We start from the raw sequence: 12307 nt of genomic DNA on the forward strand, positions 1-12307 counted from the left end.
CTTTATTACGGGTTGAGTTCCTGGTTAATCGGAAATTAATTTACATCAACTGAGGAACACACATCTACTATTGACAAATATATTAGTATGTATGCATATTCAGCTCGATATCCGCGGGTATCCACGCCGTTCAGCGATCGACGTTTAATCGGGAACTATTCTTTGTATTCGCATATCTTAGCCATTGGAATCGTATTGTAATCTTCTGTAATCGTTAGACGGTAAAACAAATAATCATTTAGCTCAGCTATCTGAATTCCTCAAATGTTTCTATTTAATTCGGGTGTGTGGTTCAAAGTTCATTTTGCTATTCACTTAACTGTAGGTATTTTTTTTTGTGTTCCGTTTTCGGTTTTGTCTTTACATTGAGATTGCATTCTGGAGTTAAACACTAGCTATGGGTTAGATTAAATTTAGTTTATAATTAGATTAAAATTAAAATTACTTTATTTAATAATACATTACATTTGATGTTGTCATACTCGTATTTACGTTTAGGTTTAGTTTCTGCCATTTAGTACGAAATTTTATAGGACACATTCAGTTTTGCATAGTAACTGCGGTAAAAACGCTCTTTAAAATGTTTGATTTTTCTTTATTTCCTTTTCTGGTTCGTTAATTTTGATCACTTCAGTCTTTCCAAAAAGTAATACAACATTTCTATTCGGTTGTGTTTTCTTCCTTCTGTTTTTGCCACTGCCGACATATACTTAGAAAAGGTTCTTTCAAAATAGTTTTTATCTATCGCATAGTTCCATCTATAGTTGTAAACACATTTGATTTCTTAAGTTTGTTCGCTCTTTGTGTTTTTTTTTCGAGAAAATTCCCTCAGAAATATCGGTATTTAATACGATACACCTAAACAAATATATTTATGAAGATTTGTATTTAAATTTAAATTACGTTTGCCGGTAAGTTCCTTTAGGTTTGATGTATATCTATGTACAAATATCGGCTTAGTTTGCAGCTTTTGACATCTGCCGTTGATTCAAGACTGCGAGATCCGTTTGTGCATCGAAAATAATTTCGTTTTCAATTATATTTACAGGGTAATTTACGTGGTCTTGCAAAACCAAGTACGTGATGGGGAAATTTTTGCTGGACAGAGCTTGCATTCTTCTTAAACGCAGGGTTTAAACTGAAAGCAAGTCACCTAATCGTGATTCTTGTGTTCGTGTTAAAAGACATTGTGTCAACATAGGTATGGACGGTGTTGGTCAAATTAGAGTACGTATCGTTGGCCATTTACAGTGTGCTTAGTAAGTGCGCGGTAACACCCTTAACTAAACCGAAACAAGATCTACCAAAATTACAAAATGTCCTTTACGGGCTACGACTACCTACAAATTAATACTGTACAGGAATGCACGCCTCGTCTCTGCTTGGAGAAATAATGGATTAACTGCGAACTTAGAAGTAGGCCCCTAGCTACCCCTTGTCCTTCCCAGGACCCACGCTCACGCCCAGCAGGTGTTCGCCCGCCATCAGACCCGCCGGCTGGTGGGCGTAGTTCCGGATCTGGTGCAGCGAGATCAGCTGGTTGGGGAACGCGTTGGCGTTGTTCTGGTTCACGTTCTTGTTCGGGAAGCTGATGGCATCGTAGAGATAGGGCCGCTGGGCCATCGGGTGGTGGCTCAGCGAGTTCAGGTGCGGCGGCATCGAGTTGATCGGCGTGAAGGCCGAGTTGCTGGTGGTTTTCGTTATGGATGCGGCATCATAGGGGCCCACGGCACTGGGCGTCGAAACTGTTGAAGAAAATGGAACGGGAAGTTAGAGAAACGTCGAAAAAGAGTCCTGCTGTCAAGTTTCTAGCCTGATATAATTTCTTTTTTCGGGTAACCTAACATTTAACTTCATACTGATCGGTCCACTGCCTTTAGAAATCTTCTAAAATCCATTTATCGGAACGAGTACTTTTAAGAACATACGATTTGTTTTGATTGGACTGTAATTATAGTTATAAAACACCTACATGTTTGGTGAAGGAGAAAAGTTTCCAAATGGCTTAAGTTGGTATTCGCAATAATATAACAGTTTGAAAATGTTACTATTTTTATTACCGCAACTATACAAATTTCAAAGCTCAAAAAAAATGAATATTAAAACATAAATTTAATACTACGCTGTCAGAGTAATTTCAAAACAAATGATCTAACCTACTCATTGAAAAAATATATGAAAATGTCCTACAATAACGTTCCACTCTCGGTCTTAGCAGTTGGTGTTTATCAAAATTATTTAACCGAAGTTTCGGGGTCTCATTTTGTTTTCCCTGTAGAACGAAAGTTCTACAGCCGCTTACAACTAATAAAACTAAGTCAATAAATGCAAAATTGTTTGCATTCTATAGATAAAATCATTGAATGTGAAACTTCAAATTAACAATTTAAATAAAAACATAGCAACATTGTTGATATTTTAGTTATGTTTATGTATCCAAACATTTGAAGTTTATTTTTTCTGGAAAACCCATCTTTGTTTTTTAACAAAAACTGTTGCTTCGACAACTTGGGAACAGTTCATTTGTAATATTGTTAATTTACGTTTATCAGTATAGCAATTTTATTTGAAAAATCAGGTTAATAATGGTTTTGGGGCTATGTTTTAGAATTCACTGCAATGTAACTAGTTGCTATAGATCGTTAAACTTTATGAATATCGAAGCTGCCGAATGTTATGTGCAAGGGTGCCACCTAAATATACACATTTCAAACATATATCAACTTTGGATATAATCCTGCTGCAAGAAAACTCACTAAAGCTCTTCGAAAACGTTTTGAGCCAAAAGATATTATAAAGGTGGATTATATTAATGCGGAATCTGCATACAAAAAGGAGGTACAATGGTGATCACATACCTATATCCTCCCGCACGGGGTCGGGCATGCGATGGTGGGGCTGCAACTCCGGTCCGTGTCCGTTGCTCTGGGCGCCATTTGGCGCCGTCGGCTGTGCGTAGTGGGCCTCCATGCTGTGCTGAGGGGGTGGTTGCTGTTGCGGGTGGTGGTGTTGCTGCTGCTGCTGCTGCTGGGGCGGGACATGTTGCTGCGGCGGAACTCCGTGCTGCGGATGGTGGTGGTGCGCCTGCTGCTGCTGCTGTTGTTGCTGCTGTTGCTGCTGCTGCTGTTGCTGCTGCTGTTGCTGGTGCATCACCTCCATGGCATTGGCTGCGGCGGCCGAGTCCGGACTTACCTTTGGCCAGTACCCATTGTCGCTGGGAGCGATCGAGACGGGGGGCAGGCCCAGGCTGTTGCGCTGGTGCTGGGGGGGATTGGGGTTGTTGGACGGCGGTCCGTTGGCGGGGTTGCCCGCTCCGCCGGCAGCAGCCGCGGCGGCCGCCGCCGCAATGGCCGCCGCACTGCCCGGCGCGATCGGCGGCCGCTTGTCCGTCCGCTCCGCGTGCTTCTGCATGTGCTTCGTCAGGTAGGTCTCCTGGGTGTAGGACTTGCCGCAGTACTGGCAGATGTGCGTCTTCAGGTGCTTCGACTCCTTGTGCTTCGGGATGTGCTCCAGCAGCGAGGGCTCGTCCGAGAAGCACTTATAGCAGGAGTTGCACTTAAACGGCTTGTCCGTCTGGTGGCATCGCGAGTGCGACTGCAGGTTGGAGAGCTGCGAGAAGGCCTTTTGGCAGCCGGGATGCCTGCACTTGTACGGCTTGTCGCCCGTGTGCGTCCGGATGTGCTGCTGCAGGTGCGAGAGCTGCGTGAACTTCCGCTGGCAGATCTCGCAGCGGTACGGTTTGATGCCCAGGTGGATCCGCGTGTGCTGCGACAGATACGACGAGTTGGCGAAGGCCTTCGAGCACTGGGTGCACTTGTACGGCTTCGCCTCCCGCATGTGGATCTGCGTGTGCAGCTGCAGATCCGCCTTCGAGCTGAAGATCTGTGAACGGCAAATCGGATGTTTAGGACTGGAGTAAAGAACGAATTACTGCCTCGCTGCTGGTGGAACTGTTTATAAGAAGCTTTAGGAGCTCTTCAATTCTAAAAATTTCGTGTTTTATTATGTGCGGAAAGGTAGAAGAGTAACTTTTACACTTTATAATAGTTATCTTAAATCAATTTCACATTTTATAGTCGGTGGCCTACAACCAACCCCTTGTGTACTTTTTGGTAATAAATAAATTAATATTTTAAACTGAAAAAGCACAGAATTTGATTGATAAACAAGAAAGGAAAGCTAACTTCGGGCGGAGCCGAAGTTGATATACCCTTGCAGAATACTCTGTAAATTATATTCTCCAAAATTATTCATATGATGCATTCTTAATACTCATAAAAAATCCCAACTTCCTAACTTTAAAAACACCAAAGTTATGACATTTCCAATCGTTCAGTTATATGTCAGCTATAGGATATAATCGGCCGATCCTTATGAAATTCGGCATGTCGGATTGATTAGCCAAATATAAAACCCATAGAAAATCCCAACATTCTAACTTTACAAACACCAAAGTTATGGCATTTCCGATCAATCAGTTATATGGCAGCTATAGGATATAGTCGGCCGATCCTTATGAAATTCGGCATGTCGGATTGATTAGCCAAATATAAAACCCATAGAAAATCCCAACATTCTAACTTAACAAACACCAAAGTTATGGCATTTCCGATCAATCAGTTATATGGAAGCTATAGGATATAGTCGGCCGATCCTTATGAAATTCGGCATGTCGGATTGATTAGCCAAATACAAAACCCATAGAAAATCCCATCTTCCTAACTTTACAAACACCAAAGTTATGGCATTTCCGATCGTTCAGTTATATGGCAGCTATAGGATATAGTCGGCCGATCCCGGCCGTTCCGACTTATATACTGCGTGCAAAGGAAAGAAGGGTGTGTGCAAAGTTTCAATTCGATATCTTCAAAACTGAGAGACTAGTTCGCGTAGAAACAGACAGACGGACAGACAGACGGACAGACGGACAGACGGACAGACGGACAGACGGACAGACGGACATGGCTATATCAACTCAGGAGGTGATCCTGATCAAGAATATATATACTTTATAGGGTCGGAAATGTCTCCTTCACTGCGTTGCAAACTTTTGACTGAAATTATAATACCCTCTGCAAGGGTATAATAAAATATTTATTCAAATAGCCCCACCATCGCATGCCCGACTTAAATACTAATTTTAAAAGTCATCCCAATCCACTTAATTATACCCTTGCAGAGGGTATTATAATTTTGGTCAAAAGTGTGCAACGCAGTGAAGGAGACATCTCCGACCCTATAAAGTATATATATTCTTGATCAGGATCACCTCCTGAGTTGATATAGCCATGTCCGTCTGTCCGTCTGTCCGTCTGTCCGTCTGTCCGTCTGTCCGTCTGTCTGTCCGTCTGTCTGTTTCTACGCGAACTAGTCTCTCAGTTTTGAAGATATCGAATTGAAACTTTGCACACACCCTTCTTTCCTTTGCACGCAGTATATAAGTCGGAACGGCCGGGATCGGCCGACTATATCCTATAGCTGCCATATAACTGATTGATCGGAAATGCCATAACTCTGCTGTTTGTTAAGTTAGGAAGTTGGGACTCTCTATGGGTATTATATTTGGCCAATCAATCCGACGTACCAAATTTCATAAGGATCGGCCGACTATATCCTATAGCTGCTATATAACTGATTGATCGGAAATGCCATAACTTTGGTGTTTGTTAAGTTAGGAAGTTGGGATTTTCTATGGGTTATATATTTGGCCAATTAATTCGACTTACCAAATTTCATAAGGATCGGACGACTATATCTTATAGCTGCCATATAACTGATTGATCGGAAATGCCATAACTTTGGTGTTTTTAAAGTTAGGAAGTTGGGATTTTTTATGAGTATTAAGAATGCATCATATGAATTATTTTGGAGAACATAATTTGCAGAATATTCTGCAAGGGTATTTCAACTTCGGCTCCGCCCGAAGTTAGCTTTCCTTTCTTGTTTTTTTGTGAATTTTTTAAAAAATATCGGGACCACATTTTTATACCCTTGCAGAGGGTATTATAATTTCAGTCAAAAGTTTGCAACGCAGTGAAGGAGACATTTCCGACCCTATAAAGTATATATATTCTTGATCAGCATCACCAGGAGAGTCGATCTAGCCATGTCCGTCTGTCCGTCTGTCCGTCCGTCTGTCCGTCCGTCTGTCCGTCTGTCCGTCTGTCCGTCTGTCCGTCCGTTTCTACGCAAACTAGTCCCTCAGTTTTAAAGCTATCTGCTTGAAACTTTCCCAAAAGTTGTATTTCTATTGCAGGTAGTATATAAGTCGGAACGAGCCGGATCGGGCCACTATATCATATAGCTGCCATATAACTGAACGATCGGAAAAGCCATAACTTTGGTGTTTTTAAAGTTAGGAAGTTGGGATTTTCTATGGGTTTTATTTTTGGCTAATCAATCCGACCTACCAAATTTCATAAGGATCGGACGACTATATCCTATAGCCGCCATATAACTGATTGATCGGAAAAGCCATAACTTTGGTGTTTTTAAAGTTAGGAAGTTGGGATTTTCTATGGGTTTTATTTTTGGCTAATCAATCCGACCTACCAAATTTCATAAGGATCTGCCGACTATATCTTATAGCTGCCATATAACTGAACGATTGGAAATGACATAACTTTGGTGTTTTTAAAGTTAGGAAGTTGGGACATTTTATGATTATTAAGAATACATCATATGAATAATTTTGGACAATATAATTTATAAAATATTCTGCAAGGGTATATCAACTTCGGCTCCGCCCGAAGTTAGCTTTCCTTTCTTGTTTAAAATAATATTTTCAATGATAAAGCGTTGCTTATTAAAATTTGGTTATTCGCAAGTATTAACTTTCTAGATGTTAAAAGAATTACAAGTTTATGAACAACTGGCTAATACATAGAATACAATAATGCAATTAACATCTTCTTTAAAGAATACTATAATGAAAACTTTTTAAAACTTTTGTCAAAGCCCCCAACCAAAGATAGCTATCGTTAAACGTCAGTACCAAGTGGAACGAAGTCTCTGGCACTTATATGACTATAAAATATTTTAGTAAAGGAAACAGTACGTGTAAGTACTATTCTTTGAAGCCATGGGACAATGCCTTAAACCTTTTTTTATACCCTTGCAGAGGGTATTATAATTTCAGTCAAAAGTTTGCAACGCAGTGAAGGAGACATTTCCGACCCTATAAAGTATATATATTCTTGATCAGCATCACCAGGAGAGTCGATCTAGCCATGTCCGTCTGTCCGTCCGTCTGTCCGTCCGTCTGTCCGTCCGTCTGTCCGTCTGTACGTCCGTTTCTACGCAAACTAGTCCCTCAGTTTTAAAGCTATCTGCTTGAAACTTTCCCAAAAGTTGTCTTTCTATTGCAGGTAGTATATAAGTCGGAACGAGCCGGATCGGGCGACTATATCATATAGCTGCCATATAACTGAACGATCGGAAAAGCCATAACTTTGGTGTTTTTAAAGTTAGGAAGTTGGGATTTTATATGGGTTTAATATTTGGCCAATCAATCCGACCTACCAAATTTCATAAGGATCGTCCACCTATATCCTATGGCTGCCATATAACTGTTTGATCGGAAATGCCATAACTTTGGTGTTTGTTAAGTTAGGACGTTGGGATTTGCTATGGGTTTTATATTTGGCCAATCAATCCGACCTACCAAATTTCATAAGGATCGGCGGACTATATCCTATAGCTGCCATATAACTGAACGATTGGAAATGCCATAACTTTGGTGTTTTTTAAGTTAGGAAGTTGGGATTTTTTATGAGTATTAAAAATGCATCATATGAATAATTTTGGAGAATATAATTTACAGAGTATTCTGCAAGGGTATATTAACTTCGGCTCCGCCCGAAGTTAGCTTTCCTTTCTTGTTTTAGTTTATTCTACTGTTATGCCGTAAACTTATACGTGTAATGCTTGTTTAGCAGTTATGATAACTCAGATAAGAAATTAGATCACTAAGAGCTTCTTTGTATTTCTAAACCCTATTAGTGAACCAAAATCTTTGTTTGACCCCCGAAGCAAATAACAAATGTTTATGAACTTTGTCCAAGAGTCCCCGATCACCTTGGTTTCCTTTACGTCCAACTGGGTTATGTGATGCGGCGAACTGGTGGAGGAGGAGATGCCATTCCCCGATCCCGCTGCCGTGGTCACGCCACCCACACCAACCGTTGCCGTGGAGGGATTCTGGGGATTCCTTTCGTTCAGCGTCGCATTCTGCATTCGGATGCCGCCGTTGTCTACGCTGTTGCTGGTCACTATGATGTGCTGGTTGGGATTGGGGTAGATGCGCGACTTGCGGCCCCTGGTGGAACCTGTGGGTGCGGTTCCCGCGGTGGTGCTGCTCCCACTGCTGCTACTGACCACCGCATCATTCACGTGCTTTTGGCTGCTGGCAACCGATCCACTGACCGCCGACGAGGCCACACTGCTCTCCAGGTTGGTGATACTCGGCTTGGGCTCCGGTACCAGTTGATACTGGTGCTGCTGCTGCTGCTGATGTTGCTGCTGTTGCTGCTGCTGCGGTGGGTGCGACTGCTGGTGGGGTTGTTGGCTGTAGCTGAGAACGGAGTTCCTTAAGTCGGCCGTGTTTGAGAAGACACTCAGTGGTCCCAAGGCCACCCGTTCGTTGAGGCTGTTTCGCAGGTGGTCTATGGACCGGTGCACCGCGTGGGAATAATCTCCACCAGCGGGCGGAATCTCGCCGATTAGCGGCGAGTTGTGATGGTAGTCGAGGCCACCGCCTATTGGCCGATATTCTATCAGACGGCCTTCCATTTGGCTGCTTATTAAATCTATTTTGGTTCAAATTGATTTCACTGGTCCAAAAACAAGTTCTTTCCAAGGACTATATGCAGGTATCTTAAATTTCCACTTTCACTTTGTTATAATTCAGTTGTTTTCTACAGTTTCAGGGAAGAACTTTATTTGTTGATTTTGCTAACCGGTTTTTAAATATAAATTTTATTTAATTATTAAAAACACGGTCTGAAGGATACTCGATGTCGGGAGTACGTTTTGATTAAAGTTGAGTTAGTTACTTTAGGGAAAAGCTGGAGCAACATTTTTGTGAAATAGAACTACTCGAAAATAAATTATTCACAGCACATACATTTTTCATTTAAATTTTATATTTAAGACTTTTAAGAAATATGCGAGGATGATAACTTCTTACGTTTGAGTTAAATCTGAAACGGTTTTGGCATGAACTTACTAAAAAAAATAAATAAATCACCCTAGGTCTACTAACTATTGTATTTCCTGATTTCAACATATCTATTTATCATTTTGTCCTGCAGCTAGAAAAAAGACACGAGATTTCTTTGTATTCAGCTTCTAATGAATGCAAGCGCAACAATTTGCGAAATAGAATAAATTTGTTGGAGCTGTGTTGGGGCTTTGTTGACATTCTGCCACAACTGCCAAAGCCAATATTAAATAAAGGGGAAATAACAGAAACGAAGCTCAACTAAAAACCTGCGAGACGAGACCGCAAAAACGCTTTGGTCTCGACTGGATGCACCGTCGAGCCGGAAAAGCGACTTTTTGTCTTCGCTTTTGTTGTCCTAAATCTAACGCCATTTTTTTCCACAGCTCCTTTTTTATTTTGCATTTTCAATTGCTACGCCTGTTCACATTTTTTCCTTATCCCCCCTTAACGTTTTTACGCGACAAAAATATTTTTTCCACACGAATTTGGCTTTTTCGGCTTGTGTTCGACTTTTTGTGACGCGTTTCCGTTTTTCCATTTTCTATGCATTTCTCTTTTTGGGCTGCCTTCGATTAGATTTTTTCTATATATTTGTATAAATGCTTGGCTGTGCTTTTTTCCACCTCCCCCGTTTTGTTGATTTTTTTTTGTGGATTGCTAGTCATTCAGGCGCAGACATGCCACAGACATCCTGTGGAATTTTCCAGGTGAAAGTCCTCAATGCTATTTTTTCTGCTTGGGTTTTTATTGAAATGGTCCAATTTGAGACCTTCTGGTTCTAAGCGCGACAAATTATTCATTCATGAGTTGAACGTTTGTTTGCTTTGTTGTCCTGTCAATGTTTCTGTTTTTTCATCTTGTTTTTATTAGTTTGTTTAGAAATAAATGCAAGCCTTTTTTTTGTATTTATGCCACTGACCTTGAATGATATTTTTGTGGGTTAGATATTTGTCTATTCAAAAAGAATGAAAAAATAGATTTGTCAACACTTTGCCTATTGACACGCCAATACAAGTGAATGCAGTGTGGCTTCAATTATTGCATGTGTTAATGAATTATTAGCAAATTATTTATGGAATTGAAATGTAAGAGCTGAGAGGTTCTCTGAGATTTAATTGACATGACAATGAGCTGTGGAATGCCTGGTGGCAAATATGAAATGCAAAATGAATTTAAATGACTTTTCCGCTTGAAACGGATACCAGAAACATATTACTTTGTAGCTTTAATTAAATTTTTTTCATAAAATTGGTTTTAATCTTTTAAAATGATTCACGCTGTGTTAAGGTGACCGTAACTTCTAACTAAATGATGTATGGTGATTATGAAATACATTTTTAATTTCCACGCAAGAGGTATATAAATATGTTCCCAAACCTGCTGCTACCAGTCAGGTGGTGTGATTTCTTTTTTCTTTTATTGGTTAGCTAAATATTGACTTTTTTGACACAACCATTTAATTTATATAGAAAGCTGAACAAACACTCAGCATAGGCAAGTACATAAGGGAATTGCACATAATGTAATGATGGCGCAAAACAAAAAATGCAAAAAAACATCACCAACAAAAGCAAAAAATTAAAACTGGGGAAAATATGTTGCTCTGTCTGTGTTTGCATTTTCACGGGGTTTGGGTTTTTTTGGACCTTGGTTTGGGTCCTGGGAGGATTCCGATTGTGTTAATGCGTAGTTTGGGCTTTTAACTAATTAACATTTAGCGGTTTGGCAATATTTCGCCCGGCTTTCTGGACGCATTCCCTCACAGATTGCGAGGGATGTTATTAATTGAAAATGTGTAAAAAGTTTTGCGCGCTCTTTTATTATTCATAATTTGCTGTTGTTGTTGTGTTTTTTTTTTTTAATTCTGATTAATGCATTTTTCACACCGCTCTTTAGGTTTTTGTATTAACTTGTTCAGAATCACAAAAATATTTCCGCTTTTTCCACAGTTTTTTTTTGTCAGTTGATGAAAAATGCATTGCGCGATGTTATGCGATACATTTTTTCTTTGTGCTCTTCTTTTTTGCGAGGACAGTTTCTTATGCATTTTAATGATATTTAATTTCACATTTTGCCATAGGAGTTTGTTTTGTCTGCCTGTTTGCACTAATCATTAATTAATTTCACATCACTTAAAATATGCAATTAATATTATGTGTGTTTCTCATAATTAAAAATAATGTGTTCATCTTATTAGAAGCGTACGCCCGAGGGTCTGCTGTAAACGTTGTTATCGCCGCGCTGGTCTTTGATTAACTGATCGCTCTGACCAGTTATCTGGCCAAAAGAACCCAACGAAAGAACAGCTGGTGACCGAAAGGTCCGTTTAACGGCTAGTTATGCAAATAATACCTGAAATCTCACAGCTCTATTCTACTCGGACGGCGGCCCAACGATCTTCTCAGCCTATCAAATTTCAAGGACCCAAAATTATGCTGGACCAGCATAATCAGGTGTTTTGTGGTGCCCAATTAGTTTCAGCATGATTGGACCAGATCAACTCAAGGCTCGAGTCAGTGAAGTCAAGTAGAAAAAGATTCGGTCATCGAGCTTTTGGCATTGTCAGAAATCGAGATGGGAACCTTTGAGGAAAAAGGCAAATGACAGGCCAGCGTGTTTTACGATTTTGATTAGTATATTATTTCGAAACCGACGGCAGCCTAGGGATCTTGGAAGTAATCTAACTATGAACTAAATAATCCAGTGTCTTCGTTTGATATAGTTATGACATTGGAACTTTAATTTATAAGAATCCTGGTCTCATATCATTAGATCTTTCATTCAATGCGTCAATATTATAAGCCTAGAATAATAAGTTCATTTTGGATCACTTATCCTTTTTAAATTGTTTTAAACTTGCAAAAATACAATTTTGTTCAAATCAGGTTAGATTTGTTTAAAATTTTTATGAACTATTAATTTTATCTGTTTAAATAAAAAAATTAAATCATTTCCTTCGGCTCTATCTTTACATAAATCTCTAAGTCTTTTTATTTTTTTGTAATTAAAACCACTTTGATTTTGTATTACACCATTTGATATAAGAGCACATATTAAAAAGTAATTGGATTTTTTTTTAAGTTT

The 12307-nt window shown here is 39.8% G+C and overlaps 1 protein-coding gene across 2 annotated transcripts in view; it reads right to left on the bottom strand.

Moving 5' to 3' along the window:
- Positions 1 to 18: 18 nt before the first annotated feature.
- LOC108052675 (zinc finger protein rotund) overlaps positions 19 to 12307 on the bottom strand; it is a 40191-nt gene continuing 27902 nt past the window's right edge. The window contains exons 1-3 of one of the 2 annotated variants that reach the window (XM_017114509.2): positions 8077 to 9048; positions 2859 to 3882; positions 19 to 1745 (exon numbers count right to left, since the gene is read on the bottom strand). In XM_017114509.2, the coding sequence (XP_016969998.1) occupies positions 1429 to 1745; positions 2859 to 3882; positions 8077 to 8790 (2055 nt within the window). In that variant the 5' untranslated portion in view covers positions 8791 to 9048 and the 3' untranslated portion in view covers positions 19 to 1428. Of the gene's footprint in view, positions 1746 to 2858; positions 3883 to 8076; positions 9049 to 12307 lie in introns of those variants that run through there. The other variant, XM_044457221.1, reaches the window with a different exon arrangement.

The sequence above is a fragment of the Drosophila rhopaloa genome, unplaced genomic scaffold (genome assembly GCF_018152115.1).
Source record: "Drosophila rhopaloa isolate 14029-0021.01 unplaced genomic scaffold, ASM1815211v1 contig_155, whole genome shotgun sequence".
Lineage (NCBI taxonomy): Eukaryota > Metazoa > Arthropoda > Insecta > Diptera > Drosophilidae > Drosophila > Drosophila rhopaloa.